The following is a 25987-nucleotide window of genomic DNA, read 5'->3' as shown; positions in this document are numbered from 1 at the left end:
GGATGTCTTATGTATGGGTTATATTTTGAGGTTCTGGGGAAGTCCCTATGAGACCATTGAAAGATACAAAGTTTTATAAAAAAAAAATTATATGGCTTGAAGATAGTGTGGATATATCTGATATAAGTTTTGTATATCCTATACTGGATCCTATAACTTTGTGTCTTATGGGTTATATTTTGATCACAAACAATCTAACGTAAGCAGTGAGCCAGTATGGGACAATAAGGAATGAAAATATAATAATTTGTAGTAGTGTATGAGGAAAGTGCGCACCATGGGGAACTAAATATTAAAATTTTCATGATTACTTTGTGAGCTTTTAGCAGTCATGCAAAACTCCCAACTAGGAGACAGCACTGCTAAAACTGATTTAGGTCTTGCCTATTTTTCATTCTATCTAGCTTTATTCTACTATATCTCAGCAGATTTTTCAGTTTTTTTTAATTTTATTTATTTATTTTACCCTACCATGTCACTAATATTTTTGAGGGGAAACATTCTTTTCTGGAACACGACAGTGACAGCGATTCCTGCTCTGCCACAGTGCCTCTTTGCTGTACTGTGTCCCACCTCCGAAGAAACGGGAAGTTAAGTCAAGAGGCGGGCTGCAGTAGGGAGAAGAGGCTGGTGCCGGTGGTAGGGCAGCTTATTGGAATCACTGCCACTGCCTCCTTTTGGAAAAGAAAAAAATAAGGTAAACTTGGGGAAGAGGGTTTAGGAGGGAAGGGGGAGAGTGCCGCCTGAGGCCCCCGCCTCAGTATGCCTAATGGTAGGGCTGCCACTGCTTAGCACACATCAAGTTACCCTGATAGTAACAAGTTTTAAATGATTATTTTATTTTGTACTATATAGAAAGGTGTTCTGGGGTGGAGTCTAGATGGCATAGGGGTGGAATTGACACTTATGTCTATATTTTTCTAGGTGCATACACAATTACTAGGGATGTGCAGCCCCAATTTTTTATTTCCATTTTCAAAATGAATTACAAAACAATTCACAGAAAAAGCATAGAAATATTCATAACTTCATTACAGAAAATCAATATTAGCTGAAGTCCACATTTCAAGACATTGATGTCAGTAAAGCGAGCAAAATAAACTTGAAAACCCATTCTTCCTTAGTCAAGGAATCTCATACCAAATGTTCTGTCAGAAGTTTCTCTAACTGTGCAGAATCAACAAAAAGATACTTATTCCTCTCATGTGTAACCAGGTGTACAAGAAAATGTTAAAAAGCCAAAACTCTATTTCTCTCTAATCTATGCAATTTTGTGAGTTGGGAAACATCAAGAAATATATTAATCTTCTGACCACAAAATAAAGAATTTTTATTTACAAAATATAATTCAGAATATTCCTCATCTATTTCTGACTGTAATGAGACATTACTGTTAATAAACAACTTAAAAAAATAGCATGCTTGCCTATATTATCAGTTAAAGACTCCAAACATTCAGATAGTCAGGGTATTCTCAGTTATGAGCTAATCAAAACTGCCTTCTACAGCCACCTGCACCTTGAACCCCCTAGGTAAATAATATGTATTTTGGACAACCAAGGAATCTGCCTGTAAATAAACAAGCACTTCATATTCATTTGGGATGGTTAGTTACAACATTTATACCTCACATGATATAAGTGGTTTACAAATAAATAGTAACATAGTAGATGATGGCAAATAAAGATCTGTATGGTCCATCCAGTCTACCCAACAAGATGAACTCATACCGTAAAGTATGATGTGATATTACATATGTATACTTTGTCTAGATTTGTCCCTACCATTTTCAGAGAACAGACCGTAGAAGTCCACCTGACACTGTCCTTGTTTTCCAACTTCTGAAGTGTCATCAGGGCACAGACCATAGACGTTTGCCTGACACTGTCCTTGTTCTCCAACTTCTGAAGTTGTCATCGAAGCACCACTCCAGCCCATCCAAATCTGTCCAGCCATAATCAGGGCACAGACGTAGAAGTCTGCCCAACACTGACTTTTCATCCCTATTACTGGTATTGCATCTAATGACTTCTAAGCTTGTTTGGTTCCATGCTTTCTGTACAGGATTCCTTTGTGTTTATCCCATGCATTTTTCATTTCCAATACTTCCCACGGGAGGGCATTCCAGGTATCTACCACCCTCTCCGTGAAAGTACTTTCTGATATTATTCCTGAGCCGCACCTCCCCCCCCCCCCCCCCCCCCCCCCCACAACCTCAATTTGTGTCCTCTAGTTCTACCACCTTCCTGTCTCTGGAAAAGGTTTATTTGTAGATTAATACCTTTCAAATATGTGAATGTCTGTATCAACATACATATAGTACAAGTTGCATACATAAAAACATCATAACACTAAATAAAATAAGACTTTCAAATCTAACTGCTTCCAAAGATGCTGCTGTTACCTCAACTTAGCTTAATATGAAGAAATAAAAGCTGTTGCTCGGTAAAAGTTTGCCTAAATAGGCATTTAACTTTTATGAAAGGCTATAACTATGATGTGATTGCTCTTAACCTCTTGGGGGAGTGAATTCCACAATTCAAGTCCTGCTGGAGAAAAAAAGTCTTAACATGTTGAGTCTGTATATTGAACCTCTCAAAGAAAGGACCTCAAGTAGGCCTTTAGTCATAGAACCTGTTGAGGTGGTCTATAAATGCATAGAGAAGACACAATACACCAAAGATGTCTCGCTGCCCAAGGCCCTTTGAATTAATACCAAGGTCTTAAATTTGGCTTCCTATCATTTGGTGGGTAAATGTAAGCTTTTTAATACTGGTGTAATATGTTCAATATGTTGTGAGTCTTGATGATACACATGCAATAGCATTTTGAGTTGCTTATAAAGCATGTGATGCAGATTGATGGAGCCCTAAAAATACGTTACCAGTAATCAAAATAGGACATTATTAAACCACTGTTTGAAAGTTTGGCTTACTCAATGTCACAAAATGCCTAGCCACCCACCTGGGGTAACCCTGTGGCCACTTGGAAGGTCTATCCCCAGCACAGCTCAGGTCTGCCTACACCTGCCACCATTGGTGGTCGGTGGCCCAATTGTTTGGGGAGGCTAAAGGGGGCGGGGTTAGGGGTGGGGCCAAGGGTGGAGCTTAAATCCATAATTGTCTGATAACACACAGAAAAAATAAATAAAAATAAAAGTCACAATTAATACCTTTTATTAAATTTAGATATTAGATATGTATCATATGTCAAAGAATAAAGTGGTTGCTCAAAGCATATTCTAACCACAATCGCTCGCTCAACTGCAAAACACTATGCACAACTTTGTGCAAAAACACACTCAGAACCTTACTGTACCATAAATATTACACTGGGCAGAACCTAATACACCAATATACCACCCATACGGAAAATGCAGACCGTCAACAATATGAAACAAGGGATCATATCATCACAATTCTCATGTACAGCCACAAAACACCCTAATTCATGTTTAATGTGGGATAAAATGCCATAAATAAGTAAATAAATATAAACTTTTAATGTTGAGCACCTGATTCTCAAAGTGGACATATTCCAAACACTATAATGAAAATAAAATTATCTTTTCTACCTTTGTTGTCTGGTGACTTTTTCTGATCATGCTGGCCCAGTATCCGATTCTGCTGCTATCTGTCCTCAGTGCAGGTCAGGAAGTCATCCTCGTTAAATATCTCCCTGGCAACCCAGGACACCTCCAGCCAACCCCCCCTGCTCTCCCAGCAGTAAGGTAAACAAATTAAACCATAAACCAATTTCTACAACTGGTTACACAAGGCTAGAGGGCGATCACTGCCGCTCCTGCTGTGAGGATGGAGGTAAATCAACAATTTAAACCCCTCAGAGCAGTGGGACTCCACAGCTAATCCATCCTGCTGCAGGAAGGGAGGCTTAGCCTCCCCAAGCCTCTTATACCAGGCGCCTATGCCTGCCACTTATGCTCAACACTAGCAGCTTCCTTCCACCGACTGGTTCACAACCACCTCTGGGTGAGTCTCCTGCTCTCAAATTATCCCCAGTGATTTCTAGGTTACTGGGGCCACACTCCCAGTGGTCCCACAGTTCCCAGAAAGCACTCAACCCAACACACAACCCAAAGACCCAACACACAAACCACCAGGATTCTTATCAGTCCAGACAAATGGGGCAAACAAACATTGAACAGTGGAACAAAAATGTGTAAATAGGCAAACAATAACTGGTAACTGAAATATGGATCAATTATAACACTAACTAAACATTTGCATACTGGCTAAACAGTACCTGGGAAGATTAGGACATATAATTCACCAAGCCTCAGCAAGGAGATCTGTTTCTCTTTCTTCCTGGCTAAGCCTGAAGCAACAGCCAGCCACAACTGCTGGGTAATTTCAAAAATCCAGGCCAGTCAGAGCCCAGAACAATCAAGTTTCAAATAAAAACTGGTTACATCACTGCAAGGCACTCCTATTTGTGTGCCAAATAAAAGAGAAGTCAGTCCAGCTTTAAGTATAAACATGCACCATCTGCTGACCAAACAGGAGAAATACACTTCAGACATATTTAAGACAGGAGAATATCCAATACATTTTACAGGCTTAAAACAGTTTCACACTCAATAACTCTTTTAATTTAGAAAACATTATCGACTTCTGAAATACTATCCTAATAGCCTTCATCATTTATTATTATTATTAGGATTTATTTGCCACCTTTTTGAAGGAATTCACTCAAGGCGGTGTACAGTAACAATAGATCAAACATCAGCAACAGACAATTACAGCAGTAAAAATATTCAAGTAACAATACAAAAGTATGGCATAGTATACTATTTACAATGTCAACACAATATGTAATAGAACATTATAGTGAGTAAAGCAAAGATGGAACATATAGATAGGTATGAGAGTGAGAAGAGTTAGAAAGTAAAGTGACTAATTTAAAGAAAGTTGCACATGAGGTCAGAGAGATGGTTAAATATTATCTCAGCTAGGGTAGGAGTGGGTAAGCTTGTCTTGCTGCAGTATGTGCAGCCCGAGTCACTCCTTGTATGTGTGAGTGGGACTAAGACATTAGTTACTTCTTCCGTTAAAGGCATGGTTGAACAGCCAAGCTTTCACCTGCTTCCTGAAGTAGATAGAGCCTTGTGTTAAGAGGAGCCTTTCAGTCAGTGCATTCCAGAGTGATACTCTAAAGAAGGCAGAGTCTAAAATAACCCCAGATCACACATTACAGATGATAGGGACTGAAATTTCATCAAAAAATATTGACTGAGGGAGAGAAGTGAGGCTGGTTCTGCAATAACAATAAAATTTGTGTCTTTAAAACATTTAACACAAGTTGATTAGCCTTTAACCAAAACTGAACTGTGCTCAAATATAAAGTAATGTAATTAATAACATTGACTCCTATTTCAAGGGAAAGGGACTTGATATACTACCTTTCTGTGCTTACAATCAAAGTGGTTTATGCAGGTACTTATTTTGTACCTGGAGCAATGGAGGGTGTTAAGTAACATGCCCAGAGTCACAAGGAGCTGCAGTGGGAATCCAATCAAATTCACTAGGATCAGCCCACAGTACTAACCACTAGGCTACTCCTCCACAGGTAGAAAAGGCTGGAGGTCATCGGTATACAATCAATATTGAATCCGTAATGTTGCTAGTACTTTACAAACTGGAAGCATATAAAGATTAAATAGTAGAGCAGACAATGATGATCTTAGATATCAGAGCTCAGTTAGATTTACCATTATAAATCATGTGGAATTGTTGATTAGGAAGATAACCTGGCTTGTTTTGCAGTGCTTGAAGCCTGATGCCTGTACCTCTGGTATAGGCTGAGGGGGCAGGGTTGACCACATGAACTAAGAGGGGAGAGTGTACTGACAATTCCCTTGGGATCATGGTAACATGGTCCATAGGTCTTTTAACAGTTGTTACACAGCTTTTTTTTTTTTTTCACCTCAACTACTGTTTCCTTTTACCCATCCAGAGCAAAACTGACACGAGTTTCCCCACTCCTTTCCTCTGTGCTCCAAAGGGGCAAGATGTGCCTCTTCAGGCATGCGCACGTGCTGTGCTCTGAAGTGGACTTCTGATGAAACGGACTACATAAAACATAGTAACATGGTAACATAGTAGATGATGGCAGAGAAAGACCTGCATGGTCCACCCAGTCTGCCCAACAAGATAAACTCACATGTGCCATTTTTTGTGTATACCATACCTTGATTTGTACCTGTCTTTTTCAGGGCACAGACCGTATAAGTCTGCCCAGCACTATCCCCGCCTCCCAACCACCAGCCCCGCCTCCCACCACCGGCTCTGGCACAGACAGTATAAGTCTGCCCAGCACTATCCCCACCTCCCAACCACCAGCCCTGCCTCCCACCACCGGCTAAGCTTGTGGGGATCCCTTCCTTCTGAGCAGGATTCCTTTATGTTTATCCCATGTTTGAATTCCGTTACTGTTTTCCTCTCCACCACCTCCCGCGGGAGGGCATTCCAAGCATCCACCACTCTCTCCGTGAAAAAATACTTCCTGACATTTTTCTTGAGTCTGCCCCCCTTCAATCTCATTTCATGTCCTCTAGTTCTACTGCCTTCTCCTCTCCGGAAAAGGTTCGTTTGTAGATTAATACCTTTCAAATATTTGAACGTCTGTATCATATCACCCCTGTTTCTCCTTTCCTCCAGGGTATACATGTTCAGATCAGCAAGTCTCTCCTCATAAGTCTTGTAACGCAAATCCCATACCATTCTCATAGCTTTTCTTTGCACCGCTTCCATTTTTTTAACATCCTTCACAAGATACGGCCTCTAGGTTGATGTCATCACCAAAGCCCTAATAGGTGTCTGTGGGGCTTGTCTACAGCTCTTCCGCTGATACCAAAATGTCCAGTCCCCAATTTTTTTAGTTGTCCATGTCGTTTATGCTCTGGGCTTTTAAAGTAATTTTGTGTGGGGATTTTTTCTTTGTTTGTTTTTTTTTGGGGGTTTTTTTTTTTTTGGAAGCAATATTGTTAGTAGTACACACAAATGGTTTCTCAGAGTGCGATCTTTCCCAAAACAGCGTGCACACTTACACTTTTTGTAACACAGGATAAAACATTATATTTTGGGGATATCTTGGTTTTGGGCAAAAACTGACATGAGAAATGTTTGAAAAGAATGCACATCTTCCTCACAGCAGATGTAAACATCTGAACCCACTTTCCCAGATGTAACTTTATAAGGGCACATAGGTGCACGTTGTCTTTTATACAGTAGGCATAATAGACACATCTATGTGCTTTGTTAGCCTGAGTGCCCTGTTATAAAAAATATCCTCCAGAAGGGAAATTTCCAAGACCTTTTACCAGAGTGAAAGGGCTTTTTGAAAACTGTGGCCCTGTATTTGATTTAATACACTTTTTTTTAAATTTATAGATCACTCCTCATGGCTTATTATTAAAACTGCATTGTGTATGATCATAAAATTGCCTGAACCGCATGCTACAATAAGTTTGATAGTTATTGCTATGGAGGAGTGGCCTAGTGGTTAGGGTGGTGGACTCTGGTCCTGAGGAACTGAGTTCAATTCCCACTGCAGGCACAGGCAGCTCCTTGTGACTCTGGGCAAGTCACTTAACCCTCCATTGCCCCAGGTACAAATAAGTACCTGTATACAATATGTAAGCTGCATTGAGCCTGTCATGAGTGGGAAAGAGCGGAGTACAAATGTAACAAAAAAAAGTACAACTATTTTGCAAACAGCCCCTATATTTATCCTTATTCTGATTTTTATTATGCAAAGTCCCTCCCTAAAAAATAGATAATTCAGCACCTACTGATAAAATTAAGAAAAAAAAAAGCAGTTTTATTTCTCATTTCCACAGTGCATACGTTTACTCAGATTTTCTTGATGGTGTTCCCAGGGCATGGGGTTAAATTGGAGGGGAGGGGGAGGAGCAATAATGTATAGTATTGCATATTCAAAACTGTGTTTTTGCCAGAAATAGTATCCTCAGGAAATGCAGGTAAAAATCTGCAGGCACCTTCCCTTCAGCAGTTTTCAAAGGGTAAACATATGTTATATGTGCACTCTGCACCAGTAGAGGGTTAAATGGCTTCTTTAAAAACTTGCTTCACTATCATATGTTTATCTAGTAGACTTGTAGCTTAAGGATGTTTTACCCAAGTTTTCTTGTTCTCTCAGCTGGCCTCAGACAGAAGTTGGTTTGGAAAAGGAAACCACAATGGTTTTTCTCCATTCTGGAGTACAGAATCCAGAGTACCTTTCATACGCCAGTTTAACCACAGTTTTCCCTTAAACTGGGACCTGTCTATTTAACTCGTGTAATGTACAACGAGTGGATTTTAGAACATTAAGAACAAATCTACAGATTCTGTTCAATAGTCCCTGTTCTTCTGCAGGGTTTGGTTATTTCAAAACAAGGGTGATGCCACAGGGAGGGAATATTGCTTTGTACTGTTAGGCAGGGGGAAGAGCAAAATGTCAGGACAGGAGTATTGTAAACCAATCTAGTACAGTGATATTTGATCCCTACACTTATACTGATTAGCTCTGGTTATAGCTGCAGGTGATGGACTGAGGGATATGGATCCTTTGTTTTCACTGGGGGTGGGGTACAATTAGCTTGTTTCCTGGGAAAGGGATGACCTGCATTGTGTATTCCTACTTCAGGCCCAGATAAAAGCAAAACTCATGTTTTTGTTTTTGTTTTTTTTAATTTCAATTTTGCTCACACCTTTTTCAGCTTCTTAACCCTGTATCTGGGTCCAGGTTCCCTCCAGCTCCCAGTACAGGAACCACACAATATTCCAGGAGAATCAGGAATAAACTTAATTTTTATTATAACATTCGTAACAAGTAAATTCTTACTGTGATAATCTTCAGCTTGGTAAGTGATGTAAACTGTGGCTATGCTTTTACTACTACTATTTATCATTTCTATAGCGCTACAAGGCATACGCAGCGCTGTACACCATACACAAAAAAAAGACAGTCCCTGCTCAAAGAGCTTACAATCTAGATAAGACAGGTAAACAGACAGAACAATTAAGGGTAAGTGAATAAATAGGTGATCACAAAGAGCATTCTTTGTCAGGATTATACACAGGTGCACAATCCCATGTTGCCTGTCCTGTAGCCTGATGGAACCCCAGGATGGATTTCCCTTTCTGATGTACTCTGTACCACCAGATCTGGATCCTGTATTACTGTCCTTATCCTTCATGGGTATTGTCTCGAAGGTATGAATCGGCCATGGGCAGACCTTGTCCTACTCTGAACCCCGGTTATGGGCTGGACTCCCTAATCCAACCCGAAGTTCAGGCTCCCTTTAATGGCTATGGTGCACTTGACAGCAATTGATCCCTTAAATCCAGTCTACTAGAGTTGGCTCTGCAGGTACCCCCTTCTCTTTGGGTCGCTTGGAGGCTTCTCTAATTATTTCTAAAATCCCTCCCAGGTCCTCTTAGTCACTCCCCCCAGTGATTCTCTGCCTAGGGCTCACTCTATCAAAAGATCTCCTCTCTAACCCAGGGTTACATCTGCATTCTTCTAGCCCTGTTCTGGCCTTAGCTGCTTAGGTTGCACAGCCTTCTTGAATAGAATAACCTACGTGTGTGTGACTTGTACACACTTTATTAAAATGCTTTTGCAACTGATATTGTCTCCTGCCTATTTGTGATAGTTGTAATTTTGCTCAAATAAATTAGTGTTTTTTTGTTTTTTTTTACTTTAATGTTTGTGACTAAAAAGCATTTGTGGATTTTTATTTAAGGCAGTACTGTATTGCACCTGGTCTTCTTCAGGGTATAGTGTAATTGCTTTGGATATATTTAAAAAATGTTTTATTTTGTATACATTGTAGGTGAAAAATGTGTCCATGGATCCAGAGCAACCCCCACCACTTTCTGAATACACGGACAAAGTCAATGGTTCTGTGGCTGATTACAGCAGAACAAACGGGGTTGGAGCTTATCCAGATGCTTCTTACAGGCACTCTCCGTAAGTAACCTTTCCCGTTTTAGTGCATTGCAGCAGTAGAAACTAGCATTTAAAGTTTGATTTCTGATGGCCAGGTTAATTTTATTGCCTTGCGTTATAGGGGGGGTCTTTTACTAAAGTGTGCTAAAAATCAGCTGGCACTAAACACTGAGACACCATAATTAACTGACTTCTGCAAACTATTGAAGACTCATCTCTTTGAGAAAATTTATCGCAAGGATCAAAACACATGAAGTCCATACACACTAATAGAAATGCATCAATACACTCTCTTCTGAATTCTCTTCCCCCGTATATTCACCACACTTAAAACTCTACCCACAGATAAAATTGTTATACCCGAATGTTCTCTTGCTATTATTCTATCGCCCTATCATTTTCCCATTGTTACATTCCCCTAATGATATTTTGACTTTGACTTTGTCTTCCCATAACTCTTCACAATGTAACCCATAATCGTACTGTAACAAATTGTATTTCCATCATTCACAATGTATTGTAAGCCACACTGAGCCCGCAAATAGGTGGGAAAATGTGGGATACAAATGCAATAAATTAAATAAATAAATAAATAGGAGTATAATTGGCATCTCAGCATTTAGCACCAGCTGATTTTTAGTATGCGCTAAAAATGCTAGCGCACCTTAGTAAAAGACCCCATTAATTTGGATTTCGGGTTAAATAATGTCTGAGAATACCCTAGGTCAGTGGTTTCCAAACCTGGTCCTAGAGGCAGGGCCGCCGAGAGACTGGGCAAGGCTGGGGCTGGGGCCCCCCCCCAGGTCGCCACCACCGCTTCCCCCTCCACCCGCCCCCCTGCATTGAAATCACAGCACCTCTCATCTCCGTGTGAAAGCGCTGCAGCAGCAGCAGATCGCCTCCCTCCTTCGGGCCTTTTTCCCTCCCTGTGTCCCGCCCGCGAGGAAGTTACGTTAGACGAGGGCGGAACACAGGGAGGGAAGGAGGCCCAAAGGGAGGCGATCTGCTGCTGCCTGCAGCACTTTCACATGGCGGTGAGAGGCACTGTGATTTCAATGCAGGGGGCCCAGCCCAGTGGCAGATGGTCGACGGCGGAGGGCGGGTGGGACTCTGGCTCTGAGCCCGCCTTGGAGGCCCGGGCCCAGGGAATTTTGTCCCCCCCCTGCTCCCCCCCTCTTGGCGGCCCTGCCTGGAGGCACCCCAGCCAGTCCGGTTTTCAGGATACCCACAATGAATATTCATGAGATTTGCATGCACTGCCTCCACTGCATGCAAATCTCTCTCATGAATATTCATTGTGGATATCCTGAAAACCGGACTGACTGGGGTACCTCCAGGACCAGGTTTGGGAACCACTGACCTAGGTGCTTGGAAACTAAGAGCCACATAGGCCTAGGAAAACCACTGAAATGTTAAACAGTAGTGAGAGGAAGTGAACTTCGGATTCAATAGAAATAATAACAGCAATATCAAAGCACAACCAAGAAAGTTAGATTCATGTGCAGAATCTCGCTCGCCAATGTCAATATCCGTGGAGTCCAAAGATTTAACCCTGTATCATACTCATCTTGTTTTGTTTTTTAACTGTACCCTTATCGTATTAGCTGTTGGGCAAATTTTGTGGGCAAACTCATTATCTGCCAATATAATTTTGGTCCTGGTTTGTACTACATTGTTGTGCTGTGGTATTAGGATTTGTGGCATCACAACTCTGAAAGTTTTCCTCTCCTGTCCTTAGAAGTACCTTTTGCCTCTGTTCCAGTAGTGAATTCCTGGTGACTGCTGCTTGTGCTCATGTTATAAGAATTTGTTCATCTTAAAACCTATTGATGTGAGATGAAAGAACTAGGGTTGTACCGAATATTCAAATAGAAATAATCCAGGGCTCTACTATGCTAAATTCTACTGAAATAAACACTTGATTATTCACTGATTTTCACACTGCTTCTTTTAGCATTTATGTTAAAGTTCAATGCCCATTATTTGTCTTTGAACAAAATAATTATTCATATCCAGCCAAATAGAAAAATATGCTATTCAGTACAACTCTAGACAGAACAGTTCAAGCCAACAGGAAAGAAATTGTTGTTACTGTCCAGGTCAGTGCTGCTGTCCATTCCAACACTATTACTGACCAGTATGATATCACAGTTAGTTAAACCTCCTCTTCAAGTAGAAAACTTTACCACTAGACTCTCAATTCTTAGGCAAATCTTCTTTATTGCAATTCTCCCAATACACAAAGAGAATCCAATCTACAATTCAGCTGCATGTAAGAACTGTGCGTGTTGCAACACGGAGTCCGTACCCAGCCACCTCAGAGGCAAGGAGAGGTCAGATCTCATTGCTGCTGAGAGGCAAAGCAGTAAACTCAAGGGAGAAACAAAGGAAAAATGCCTTTTACAGCAACTTAAAAGAGAAGCCTCGCAAAGACTTGGAAGGGACTTGGTCTAAGGAAAGAGTCTGAAGGAGAGAGAGCTCTGTGAGAGAGCTAGGAAAACCTGGGGGGGAGGGGGAGACCTTCGGCGAAGCCAGTACCAGAATATCTTGAGGAGAGAGTGGTTAAAAAAAAAAACCTTGATGGAACCAAGAAAGGTCAGCTCTCAGAAAAGCTGCTAGCACATGGCATGCAAGGCACAGACTGAGCCTCTCAACAGTGTTGCCAGATGGTGATTTTTCCAGCCAAATTTGTGGCTAAAAGTAGCCCCCAAAATAGCCAGATATTTATATTAATATTAATAAGGTCAATACGAATATTGATATGAATATTAATGTCAACATAAATATTGATTTTGTAATCATTGTAAGCAGCATAATCGGTATCAGCAGCATAATCGTAATCATCAGCATAGTATTAATATTTTCAAAAAAAGGTGTTTAAAAACTACCAGGTTTCAACCTAATGCTTTAAAAATTGTACTTTTATAAGTCTGATTGTTAAGCACCTGATTCTCATAACATGAAATCTGTTTTGATGACCCTTTACTAGGTGAAAACATCTCTGCACGAATACAGGGAGTCCCTATAACCAGCCCCTCAAAAGTACTGCTCTGATGAAACCAATACCTCCTTCCTCTGTGTACATCCATATGCTGTACAAGCCAGCAATGGCATGTGTGAAAATATTAGCAAGATCAAAAAAATGCTGCCAGCAATAAAGAACAATGTGGATAGAGCCACCAGTCCAGGCTGTAGGACAGGAGAGGAGCTGTAAAAAATAAATAAATTAAAAATGTTAAAAAAAAAAAAATACTTGCTAGCCTAGGGAGGGGGCCGGGGGGGTGCCTAGGCTAGGCTCGGTTCTCCACCCGTCCCTCCACAGCCCGCCCCACCCCTCTCTTGCTCGACGTGATACTCCCTCTGGCTCCTAGGCACTAGCAGTAGCAACTACTCATGGCTGGGGCTGGGCACAGTTCAGTCTTCAGCCGAGCCAGCCAATTCAGCATGAGTCACTCTCATCACGACAGGAGGCGGGAGCGAGCACGCAGATGTGGCGCACGGGCAGCTGAGGGCTGAATTCCGCCTTCTTCACCCTCCTATTGGTCCAATTAGGACCAATAGGAGGGGATGAGCAGTAGAACGTCCAAGCTGCAGTGGCAGAAAAGCGCCCAAGCCGCAGCCATAGGCTAAAAAGCGTCCAAAAAGCCATGATCCGCAGCTGTCAAAAAAATATCCCATGGGTGGTTGCAGGAACCTGCCCAATTTGGCGGGAATACCTCTAAATGGCAGCTTTGCCTCTTACACCCAGCCTGCTGGGGCAAAGAAAGAGGACTGGCCTTAGCTTAGAGTTAACAACCAATAGAAACAAGGTATATTACCTTAACTGTATTGTTTTGCCAATAAATATTAACTTATTGTTTACTGCCTGGGTAGTTAGTTTATGTGTAACTAATGCTAGGTTATTTGCATACATTTTTAAAATTTAGGCATCAGTATTGGTGTACATTGTGAACAGAATTTAATCCTGGTTTAGTTCCTCAGTGAAAACAGAATAAAACCCTTTTAAATTTACTGGATTCCTGACTTATAGATCCTATCGAGTGAAAATGAAGGTGGCATGTCCAGATCCTGGGCACCACTATGTGACGTTCCTCGGGGCTCCCCAATTTCACCATTTAATGTAGTAATTTAATTTTGGCATTTATAGTCCGCTTAACCTTGTAGTTCTAGATGAATAACAAATCCAAATTAATAGTACATTGAAACTCAATTAAACCAAACTTCGTTACAATTAAAACAAGGTAAATATTGGTACATAGTGGCACTGTTTGGAATAAATAGGCAATTAAGTTGCTAATAATGGGGTTACACCCCATGTCACCATATATATCCCTTTTGATAAGGACATTCAGGCTATAATACCTGATAGATATTTCAGAATTATGGTCTACAATCTTCAAATTGAAACTTAACAAGAAGACCAATTTTCTGATACTGAATATCAGTATTAATAGTATTCGTAGTAGGCATCTTAAAACTGAGGGGGTTATTTAGAATCTAATTTTAATACTAGATGAGATTTTATTTTTTTAGTTACATTTGTACCCCGTGCTTTCCCACTCATGGCAGGTTCAATGTGGCTTACATATACAGGTACTTATTTGTACCTGGGGCAATGGAGGGTTAAGTGACTTGCCCAGAGTCACAAGGAGCTGTGCCTGAAGTGGGAATTGAACTCAGTTCCTCAGGACCAGAGTCCACCACCCTAACCACTAGGCCACTCCTCCATTCTCGATTCATGTTTAACGTTTGAACCTCGAGTATAATCTGTGATCACTAAGGGCCCTGTTTACTAAGGTGCGTTAGCATTTTTAACACGCCTACAATTAGCATGTGCGCTAACCATGTAGGCGCGTACATGGTTAACGCACGTTAAAAACGCTAACGTGCCTATAATGCAGCTTTGTAAACAGGTCCCTAAGGTGTTTTTAATCTACTATGGAAACAGACAAATTAGGGCTAATTTTTTAAACCAAAGTTTTTCACCTAATTGTTTAAACCATTGTCTTGACCCATACTGATTTATTTTAACATCTATGTGGGATGTAAAGCATCCGTGCGGAAAGTTTCAGACCCTACAGAACACAGCTGCATGATTCATTTTTGGGCATCAAAATTTGAGAGTGTTAGTACCCTATCGATCATGACATTACACTGGTTACCAGTGGAGGCTTGCATCATCTTTAAATTGCTTTCATTAGTTTTATCTTATCTTGAGTGGGCATGCTCCTAGTTATATGAAAGATCTCATTGTTCTGTCTAATGAGAAATTTTAATCCTCCATTCTAGAAAATTATTAACTTTGCATTAACCAAAAACTCAAGGAAAATTGTTTATAAAATGGTTCACTCATCAGTATGTTCTTACTTACCAGTTTAAATGGTGGAACATGTTACTTTCAGTGATTTATATAATTGGTTTAATATCTAAAGTTTCATAAGATGTTAAATACCTTTCTATTTCAAACGTTCATGGTAACTAAATGAGATCCAAGAATTCAACTTTTTTTTTCCCTGGGTATACCCAGTCATTTTATCCACGTTACGATTGTGAGCCACACTAAACTCATGAGGGTAGTATGGGATGTGTGTCCAATTTAATGTAAAGAATAAAACTAGATTTAACAAATCCGGAATTGACCAGTGGAGTAACAAAGAGAGTGCTACAGCGCTGCGTATGCCTTGTAGCGCTATAGAAATGCTAAATAGTAGTAGTAGTAGTGCTAGCTGTTTAGCTCTCAGGAATGCTGCTAGGATCACAACTGTGGCTGACTTTACTTCAGCTAGTAGACAGACACGAGTTACACTGAGGATCAGAGGTGGCAGGAGGGCTGCAACGAGTGTGGGACACCCACAATCTCTATGGAAGTCCTGTTCCTTCCTCCAGCGGGTTTCTTGTTTTGAAGAGAGATGTGTGCATACCTATTAGATACATAGGGGTCAGCAGAAGCTTGAAACTTGTGAGCCGTCACACTGTTTGGTAGGACTTTCACTGTAGTTAAGGTTGAAGTGTAACAGTTGATGTTCATGGTGTTAAAATGTGTACTAATTCAACTCTTGTGCATATAAAATGTGTGAGAGGAGGGGGATGGGGCTGCCAGAAGGACTATCAGCATAAACTGGCTGAAAAACCCATATTTGGTAGAACCCTCCTGCTGGCTGTGTTCCCCAGAACAGCTGTCCGAATGTGTCTACTGGGGGCAGGGGGCAGTGAGCGGGGCCATAGCTAGATGCGGCCACATAGGGCACAAAGGAAGTAAGAGCGTCAATCTTGTGTCTCGTCTATTGGCTTCCCTTGCTGGCGCGATGCAAGTGGGTGGGAGCACACTGGGAGAGTTTAGTGGCATGATGCATAGGGCATGTTTCCACCTTGCAATGCTCTTGGCAGAGAGCATGGAAGTACTGGACATGGAAATTGGATTTTCTTCTAAGGTTCAAGGTTTGGAGATGTTGTAGAGCTGTACTAAGGTTTATAGGGCCCTTTTTACTAAGCTGCAGTAGGGCGTGCCAAATCAACACTATCACCGGGGTAGCGCAGGCGCCTGGTGGTAATCTCGGAGTTGGTGCATGCTATTTCCCATGGTAGAAAATAATTTTTCTATTTTCTATTGTGGGGTCATTCCCGGCAGTAATCAGCGGCATGGCCACATTGCCACGCGCTGCCTGATTACCTCACGAGTAGCTGTAAGGGCTGAGGCAGTAAATAGCCACATGGTACTTTTAATATTAGCGCACGACCATTTACTGCCCAATTAAAAAGTCTTTTTTTTTTTTTTTTTAAATCTGTTGCTGTAAAAAAAAAAAAAACTCCACTGTGTGCTAATCTCGCACATCCAAACTAGCGTAGGCCACTTTTTTACCGCAGCTTAGTAAAAGGGCCCTTATGTAAGGTGGCATTTCTCTCATGGTATTAAATTTGCATAGATTTGCCTGCGTTGTGGAGTGCCAAGTGACATACACCTCTATGGTTTGTCCTTTAAATAAGAACATAAGCATTGCCATACTGGGGCAAACCCAAGGTCCATCGAGCCCAGTATCCCGTTTCTAACAGTGGCCAATGAAGGTCACAAGTTCCTGGCCAGATCTCCAAACAGAAACTGATTTTATGCTGCTTATCCTAGAAGTAAGCAGTGGATTTTCCCCAAGTCCATTTTAATAATGGCTTATGAAATTTTCTTTTAAGAAGTTAGCCAAACCTTTTTTTAAAGCCTGCTAAGCTAACTGCTTTTACCAAATTCTCTGGCAATGAATTCCAGAATTTAATTTGGAAGAATGATGGCAGCATTAGCACTGTAGAAAAAGCAAGAGAAGAGGAAGATGACACCTTAATAAATGAGTAATGGTCCATACTTAATCACAGGGTATAGGGGATTAAAAGGAAGACCCTTTAAGCAGATAATGTGTGTTAGTGCCATAATGTAGCTTAGAAAATAGACTCTAGTCTGTCTCCATCTATAATCTCTATAAACATCACTCCCTGCTCCCTCAGTGTCAGACTTGTGAGTTCTTGTACCAAGTAGAGCACTGCTGAACCCGGTACTCAGACCAGGTTCTGCTTGGTGGCCGGATAACCCCGGGTTTCACCTGCGCTGACCACCATTCCCCAGAAGTTAAGCCCCTAGGTGCAGGTGGCCTGCAGGACTTATGAGACGGAGCTGGAAGTGGGGAGGTGAACATATCGGCCAGGCAGGCTGCAGGCAAGAGAGTGATTAATCCAGGTACAGGCAATGTCAATAGGCAAGCAGCATGCAGGGGAGTAATCCGTTACAGGCAATGTCAATAGGCAAACAACAGGCAAGAAAGTAATCCAGGCACAGGTAAAGTCAGTAGGCAGGCAGCAGGTCAAGAGAGTATCCAGCTACAGGCAAAGTCAGCAATGAGGGACAAGTAGATAAGAAACAAACTACTGAGCAAGTAACACCTACCAAAGTAGAAGCCGAAGCATGGAGGCCAGGAAGAGCTCAGCTGATAAAGTTCTGGTGTCTGACATCAGCAGGAACCAGCAGGGAGAAGGAGTACAGCCATAGGACCAGAGCAAGGCAGTGGCGTAGCCATGGGTGGGCCAGGGCCCATCCTATTTGGACTCAGGCACACTCAACCCCCGCCAGCTGAAGATTTCCTTCTCCTTAGGCAACCGGTGCTGCTGGCTGCTGTTTGGAAGAGCGCTGACTGTCTGAGCAGGAAGAAATCTTCAGCTGGCAGAGTTTGTAGATCTCATCTTGCTTCGGTATTTAATATTTTGGGCTTGTAGGTGAAGGGAGGGACAAAGAGCAGAGAGCGGAGCAAAGCAGAACAGAGGGGGGCTAGGGACAGGGGGCATGAATTCCATGCCCACCCACCTTGGACTCAGGCCCACCCAAAATTGGCTGTCTGGCTACGCCCCTGGAGCAAGGGAAGGAGGAACCAGAAGACCCAGGGCCGTGCCTAGGGTCTCTGGTGCCCCCTGCAGACTATCAGTTGGCACCCCCCCCCCCCCCCCCGGTGTGGCATTTTAACAGCTTTGAATTGTTTTGCGTCATCTGCAAATTTAATTACCTCACTCGTCATTCCCATTTCTAGATCAGTGCAATATTTATCTATAGGATGGAAGGAATTTGAGTTGGCGCAACCGATTAATAGCGCTTATGATCCAGGATAAATACTACGCTACTCTTTACTGGTAATAAATTAATAGAGTCCAAAGATATATGACATCTACATAGAAATTTAAGTAGAAAAGTCCCTCCTAAATGAAGAACTCTTGCTTTCATTAGGACAGGTGCAGAAATGTATACAAAAAATTACAGAGAGAAATAAAGAGTACCCTGTTCTGGTTGTTTTCTCTGTACTGGATAATTATCTTTGTATCACTGGATTTTCTGTGCTACATTAATTAGGTTGAAACCAGGGAGCATTTAACATCTTTTTTTCCTCAAAAGCACAGTCAGTCTAAATGTACCAACATTGTCCAGTTGAGCACAATATTAGCTTCCAAGTTCACACAAAGTTAATTATGTTCAGTGGAAAATAACTCTATTGGCTCGGGCTGCTTGCTATGTGAATATTTCATCACCATTTCATGACTGCTACCAAGTATTACATATTAAGGACCTTTGCTGTAGGTGAATCCTAAGGGTGGTAACCTCAGTTCTTTTGGGATAATGTGAGATATAAATGTAAAAAAAAAAAAAAATAATAATAATCCCTTATCCTCTACCTTTTATGACACTGCCTATCCAGCAGGATGGTGATGGTACAGCCACACAAAACTCAAAAGATTCATCACAGCATGCTTTTTCCTGCACATCTATTTCAAGTCCAGACTTTTTTATAGCATGATGCAGGCCAACTCAAGTGATGTGCAACGAGGCATAAAAAGAATAATTCAGCCAGAGTTCAACTTGAAAGATCTTAATAATCACCCGCACTGAAATAATCTTTGTATGTTTGGAGCACCAGAGGGTGTGAAGGGCAAAGATATTGTGGTTTTCATGATGCAGCTGCTCCCTTCTAGATGAGATTTGCAATTTATGGTCCCCTTTGAAATTGAAAGAGTGCACTGTTCTCCTGCCTATATCCAAGCTTGGTTAAATATTAAAGTTGCTTTGGTACTTCAAGTAATGGAGATCTTACAATGAGCCTGTCTCAAAGCTCCCATGGAATACGATGGGAAACAAATCATTCTGTGTTAAGGCAAATTTTCACTGCCCATCCATTACTTGATGTTTGCTCTTCACAATTTTTACCCCACTCTCTGGTAATAACATGATTGGATTATTGCAGTTCTTTACTCCAAGGCTTACCTCAATATCAGCTACAGAGGCTACAAGCTGTTCAAAATACTACAGTAAAATTGCAGCTTCTTAGAGAAAATGGCCACTGCAGCTTTTAGCAGTAGCTTCCTAGAATTTCAGCAGCCTTTTTAATTTCACAGCAGCAGGACAAGAAGTCAGCATTAAGTAAATTAAGGGGAAGCCTTGATACAGCTTAAGTACATAAGTACATAAGTACATAAGTAGTGCCATACTGGGAAAGACCAAAGGTCCATCTAGCCCAGCATCCTGTCACCGACAGTGGCCAATCCAGGTCAAGGGCACCTGGCACGCTCCCCAAACGTAAAAACATTCCAGACAAGTTATACCTAAAAATGCGGAATTTTTCCAAGTCCATTTAATAGCGGTCTATGGACTTGTCCTTTAGGAATCTATCTAACCCCTTTTTAAACTCCGTCAAGCTAACCGCCCGTACCACGTTCTCCGGCAACGAATTCCAGAGTCTAATTACACGTTGGGTGAAGAAACATTTTCTCCGATTCGTTTTAAATTTACCACACTGTAGCTTCAACTCATGCCCTCTAGTCCTAGTATTTTTGGATAGCGTGAACAGTCGCTTCACATCCACCTGATCCATTCCACTCATTATTTTATACACTTCTATCATATCTCCCCTCAGCCGTCTCTTCTCCAAGCTGAAAAGCCCTAGCCTTCTCAGCCTCTCTTCATAGGAAAGTCGTCCCATCCCCACTATCATTTTCGTCGCCCTTCGCTGTACCTTTTCCAATTCTACTATATCTTTTTTGAGATACGGAGACCAGTACTGAACACAATACTCCAGGTGCGGTCGCACCATGGAGCGATACAACGGCATTATAACATCCGCACACCTGGACTCCATACCCTTCCTAATAACACCCAACATTCTATTCGCTTTCCTAGCCGCAGCAGCACACTGAGCAGAAGGTTTCAGCATATCATCGACGACGACACCCAGATCCCTTTCTTGATCCGTAACTCCTAACGCGGAACCTTGCAAGACGTAGCTATAATTCGGGTTCCTCTTACCCACATGCATCACTTTGCACTTGTCAACATTGAACTTCATCTGCTTGGTGAAACATGAGTCGGTACAACAATCCCCCTACAACGAAAAAGAAGGAGACTGAGCAATACAGTGCACAGAATCTCCATTTACCTAAGATAAGTACAGCATTCTAAGTAAGCTTAGTCCTTAGGGTTCCTAATACCCCCTTCCCCCCATGTACCTTCTGTTGGGACACTCACCCAGTTTTAAAGATGTCAGGAGGCTGCCGAACGTCTGTGGGGAAGGGCAGCAGCCGCTCGACTTCAGCCTTTCCCTTCAATGTCCCGCCCTCGCGGAAACAGGAAATACCTCATCAGAGGAAGGCAGGACACTGACGGAAGAGACTGGACTCGAGCTGCCGCAGCGACTTAAAATAACAGCTGAGCTTTAAACGCAGGGCGGCGTGTCCGGAATGGAATGTAAGGTAATATGTCGGGGAGTTGAGGGCGGGCTCAGCCGGGAGGCGGAAGATACAATTTGGAGCCGGAGGAGAAAGGCGGGGAAGGTCACCAAGCCTCTATATGGGAAGTGGAAGGAACGCAGGCGAAAGGGGAGGTGTCGGACCCTCAGGGCACGGCGCCCTTGAAGGCAGGCGCCCCCCTACGGCGCTTACCCCGCTTACCATGTTGGCATGGCCCTGAGAAGACCAATAGGAGAGAGAAGCAAGGGAAGCCAGGCAGAGGGAGAGCAGACACGGGTGCATGGAAGCAAAGCAATTAAGGAGCCATCTCTCTCTGTTCAAAATTCTGCTGCATGACTAATATTCCACCAGGGTCGTTATGCTCATATCGGCCCTCTCCTCAAGTCACTTCACTGGCTTCCTATCCGTTTCCGCATACAGTTCAAACTCTTCTTATTGACCTATAAGTGCATTCACTCTGCAGCTCCTCAGTACCTCTCCACTCTCATCTCTCCCTACGTTCCTCCCCAGGAACTCAATTCACTGGGTAAATCTCTCTTATCTGCACCCTTCTCCTCCACCGCTAACTCCAGACTCCATTCTTTGCCTGGAATACACTTCCTGAGCCAGTATGTCAAGCTTCATCTCTGGCCGTCTTCAAATCTAAGCTAAAAGCCCACCTTTTTGATGCTGCTTTTAACTCCTAACCCTTGTTCACTTGTTCAGAACCCTTATTTTATCATCCTCACTTTAACATTCCCTTATGTCTTGTTTGTCCTGTTTGTCTGTCCTAATTAGATTGTAAGCTCTGTCGAGCAGGGACTGTCTCTTCATGTTCAAGTGTACAGCGCTGCGTACGTCTAGTAGCGCTATAGAAATGATTAGTAGTAGAGCCTGCAACCACCGCTCTCTGAACAAACCCAGAGAAGAACTACACACACATGGCTCAGGGCAGTGCCAGTCAAGTGTGCATGTCGACGGGACCCCGCCCAGCCCGAGGATGCCGCTTGCGTTGAGGTAAGGGACATGACACTCAGTCCTTTGATTTTGAAACTCATTACAGTTTTGAAAAGTACGTCCAACATGTACCACCTACAGTTTACTTGTATATTCCAGAAATCATCCCTAGCTCATTCCACACCAAAAACAGATAGTGGGGATGGGACGACTTTCCTATGAAGAGAGGCTGAGAAGGCTAGGGCTTTTCAGCTTGGAGAAGAGACGGCTGAGGGGAGATATGATAGAAGTGTATAAAATAATGAGTGGAATGGATCGGGTGGATGTGAAGCGACTGTTCACGCTATCCAAAAATACTAGGACTAGAGGGCATGAGTTGAAGTTACAGTGTGGTAAATTTAAAACGAATCGGAGAAAATGTTTCTTCACCCAACGTGTAATTAGACTCTGGAATTCGTTGCCGGAGAACGTGGTACGGGCGGTTAGCTTGACGGAGTTTAAAAAGGGGTTAGATAGATTCCTAAAGGACAAGTCCATAGACCGCTATTAAATGGACTTGGAAAAATTCTGCATTTTTAGGTATAACTTGTCTGGAATGTTTTTACGTTTGGGGAGCGTGCCAGGTGCCCTTGACCTGGATTGGCCACTGTCGGTGACAGGATGCTGGGCTAGATGGACCTTTGGTCTTTCCCAGTACGGCACTACTTATGTACTTATGTACTTATGTAGCTTTGAAGGGAGAAAACAGCTTTCAAAAGTTCCTCAGCAAAATGCATCACCTACAACTTGCCTGTTGACCTTTATTTCTACATTTAAAGTTCATATGTATACAGTATGCACTATCACCTCTAAGCTGAGCGGGAGTCCTCCACCTATATTCCTGCCAGTGGGTGGTGCTGTTTCACCTTCACATTTTCAATAATGAGGGTCAGGTAAGCTCTTCAGGACTCCAAGGAACCTGCCTGTCCCTCATGATTGAAAACACATGATTGTAGTATTGCCCCCCCCCCCCCCCCCCACTGGCTGCAGTGCAGTTGGAGGACTCCCGCTCAGCTTAGAGGGAATGGTGCATACTGTATAAATATGCACTTTAAATGTAGAAATAAAGGTGAACAGGTAAGTTGTAGGTGTTGCCTTTTGAACTGACTAGCATTTTGCTGAGGAACTTTTAAAAGCTGTTTTCGCCCTTCAAAAGTTGTTTTTGGTGTGGAATGAGCTAGGGATGATTTCTGGAATGTACAAGTAAGCTGTAGGTGGTACATGTTGGTCGTAGTTTTCAAAACTGTAATGAGCTTCAAAATCAAAGGACTAAGGGAGCAGGGAGTGATGTTTATAGAGATTATGGAGGGAGACAGACTACAGAGTCTACACCTACAGAAAGTCTGTCTGTGTATTTCTCGCTATCCAAATGGACTGACATTGCAGCAACACAACTTTGCTGTACAAAACTTACAATTGAATTTGAGATGACAGGGAGGGAGGATGGTCTTCCTCAGCCTGAATGACAAGTTTATTTTCTGCATCGATTCTGTAGACTGTGTTGATATGTAGTTCAATCTAGTTTCTGCAGTTTGGTATGATTATGATTAAAATTTAGGAATGAATCTGAGTATCTGTAGTGGTTGTTGGCAGGAGTATAGCCAGACCTCAATGTTTGGGGGGGGGGGGGGTCCAGAGCCCAAAGTGTGTGTGTGTGTGGGGGGGGAACATAGTTTGGCCCGCCTCCCTACTGGAACCCCACCCCACCACAACCTTGGCTGGCGGGGGTCCCCAACCTCCCCCAGCATGAAGCCTTTCTCCAATGCTGTTCTCTGCGCATTGCCTGTCCTGCTTCCTCTCACGTTTGTGTGCATGCTCAGTTTTAGTGAAACTAAGCATGGGCAACGTTGCGCATGCTTAGTTTCACTAAAACCGAGCATGCACGTGACATGAAAGGAAGCAGAGCAGGCAATGTGCAGAGAACAGTGCTGGAGAAAGGCTTCAGCTGATGGGGGAGGTTGGGGACCCCCGCCAGCAAACAAAGGGCCCTGGATCCAATTTGGTGGGGGGGGGGGGGGGGGGGGGGGGAGGGCCCAGGGCACCCTGTAGCTATGCCACTGGTTGTTGGATAGGAACATCCTGGTATCCCTGCTGAGGTGGGGGGTTTTAAATTTTTTTTTACTTTATTATGTATTTTGGTGCCTATTGTTTACTAAAACACAAGGTTTAGGTTTATTAAATTTTATTTACTGCAAAGCTCTGTGAGGTCACAGCGGTGTATAATATCCAAGGCAGTTAGCACATGTTTAATGTAGCATGTTAATGTGGGGTTTAAAAAAACCCACCTTGTGTGTTAAATACCTTTCCTATTAGTGTTTAAATATTTCTTTTAAATAGTAGTAATAATGTGTGTGTTTTTATAAGATGCCACTGCATTCCACAAAACAAAAGGAGCAAGTTCCCACAAACCATCTTTCTCTTTTCATAGGCACAGGAAAAATAAGATTTTAAATGTTCCCAGTTTTCAATCTAATTCATGTTTAATGTGGGGTATAACTGCCATAAATAAGTAAATAGGTAGATAGAAATGCTGAATGTTGAGCATCTGATTTTTATAACATGATGTCTGTTTTAGTGGCTCTTTACCAGGAGAAAAAAATCTCTACACAAATAATAATACATGCTAGGGTGTCCCTATAACCAGCCCTTCCAAATGAGACACTGATTACAATTTATAACAAATTACTACTCTTCATGAAAAGTTATTCCATTATTATATTTTCTCTGTGTACATTCGTATGCTGCACAAGCTGGCATTTTTGAAAATATAAGTGAGATTAAATAAAAATGCTACCAACAATAAAAAAAAACTACAAAGTGGATGCAGCAGCTCATAGATTTGTTTGCTTTGTTTTGAGTGTACATAGAACGATGGCTGCTCGGGGAAGGGAAAACACAGTGGCTTCAACCTTTTGGCGTCATGCTGTCTCCTGCTCTCAGTCAAACCTCCTTGACCGTAAATAGAGACTGAACTCTGAACCAGAAAGTGCAAGGGGATAGAAAAACCTGATTCAGCCCCTCCCACATGAGTAACACGGTCAGCTGTAACTGGTACATTTTGCACCAGGGAATAACAGGACTAGAGTGAGGGCTTCTTTTATTAAGTGGCAGTAAGCCCAACGCGGGCTTACCACTCGCTATACAGGAAGTACCGCCGGGCTACCGCAGCAGCCCGATGGTACTTCCCACCCATAGAGCGCTGTCATTTCCGGCGCTGCAAAAACATATTTATTTTTGTAGCGCTGGAGTGTACCTGGTGGTAATTGGGTAGTGCTGTGCGCTGCCTGGTTACCGCTTGGTTTAAGGGCTCCCCCCCCCCCCACACCCCTGAAATGGCTGTGCAGCAAGTGCTTTACTTGCCATAAGGCCATTTTCTGCAGGAAGGTAAGACTTACCTTTTACCAGCTGCGGTAAAAGGGGACCTCGGTGTGTGTGTGTGAAACACGTGCCATTACCAGCGCTGGCCCCCTTTTGCTGCAGCTTGGTAAAAGGCAGTGCGTTTTTTCTAGCGAAAAAGGTGCCGGTACTCAAATGCCAGGCTGCCCTTCAGGGGTGGGGTGATCACTGAGAGACCCACCCCACAATAGCCAGGCCCCCTGCAACCAGTCACAGAATCTATGACAAGGCAGAATTGGTGTGTAGAGCCCGAGATCGTTCATTAAAACTTGGGGACCATGGGTCAATTTTAGCAGACAGTGGAAAAGGTGCCGGTACTCAGTACCCCCTCAAAAAAAAGCCCTGGTAAAAGGGGTCCTTAGTTGTTGGCTGTTAGGGGTCC

General features: G+C 42.6%; 1 protein-coding gene across 1 annotated transcript in view; it reads left to right on the top strand.

Annotated features, from left to right (window-relative positions):
- OCLN (occludin) overlaps positions 1-25987 on the top strand; it is an 82203-nt gene that overhangs the window by 22098 nt on the left and 34118 nt on the right. The window contains exon 5 of the mRNA XM_030193322.1: positions 9860-9996. Coding sequence (XP_030049182.1) covers positions 9860-9996 — 137 coding nt within the window. The remainder of the gene's footprint in view (positions 1-9859; positions 9997-25987) is intronic.

Source organism: Microcaecilia unicolor, chromosome 2 (assembly GCF_901765095.1).
Source record: "Microcaecilia unicolor chromosome 2, aMicUni1.1, whole genome shotgun sequence".
NCBI classification, from domain to species: Eukaryota; Metazoa; Chordata; class Amphibia; order Gymnophiona; family Siphonopidae; genus Microcaecilia; species Microcaecilia unicolor.
The sequence above is the reverse complement of the archived record's forward strand: the minus strand, read 5'-3'. Positions and strand labels throughout refer to the sequence as shown.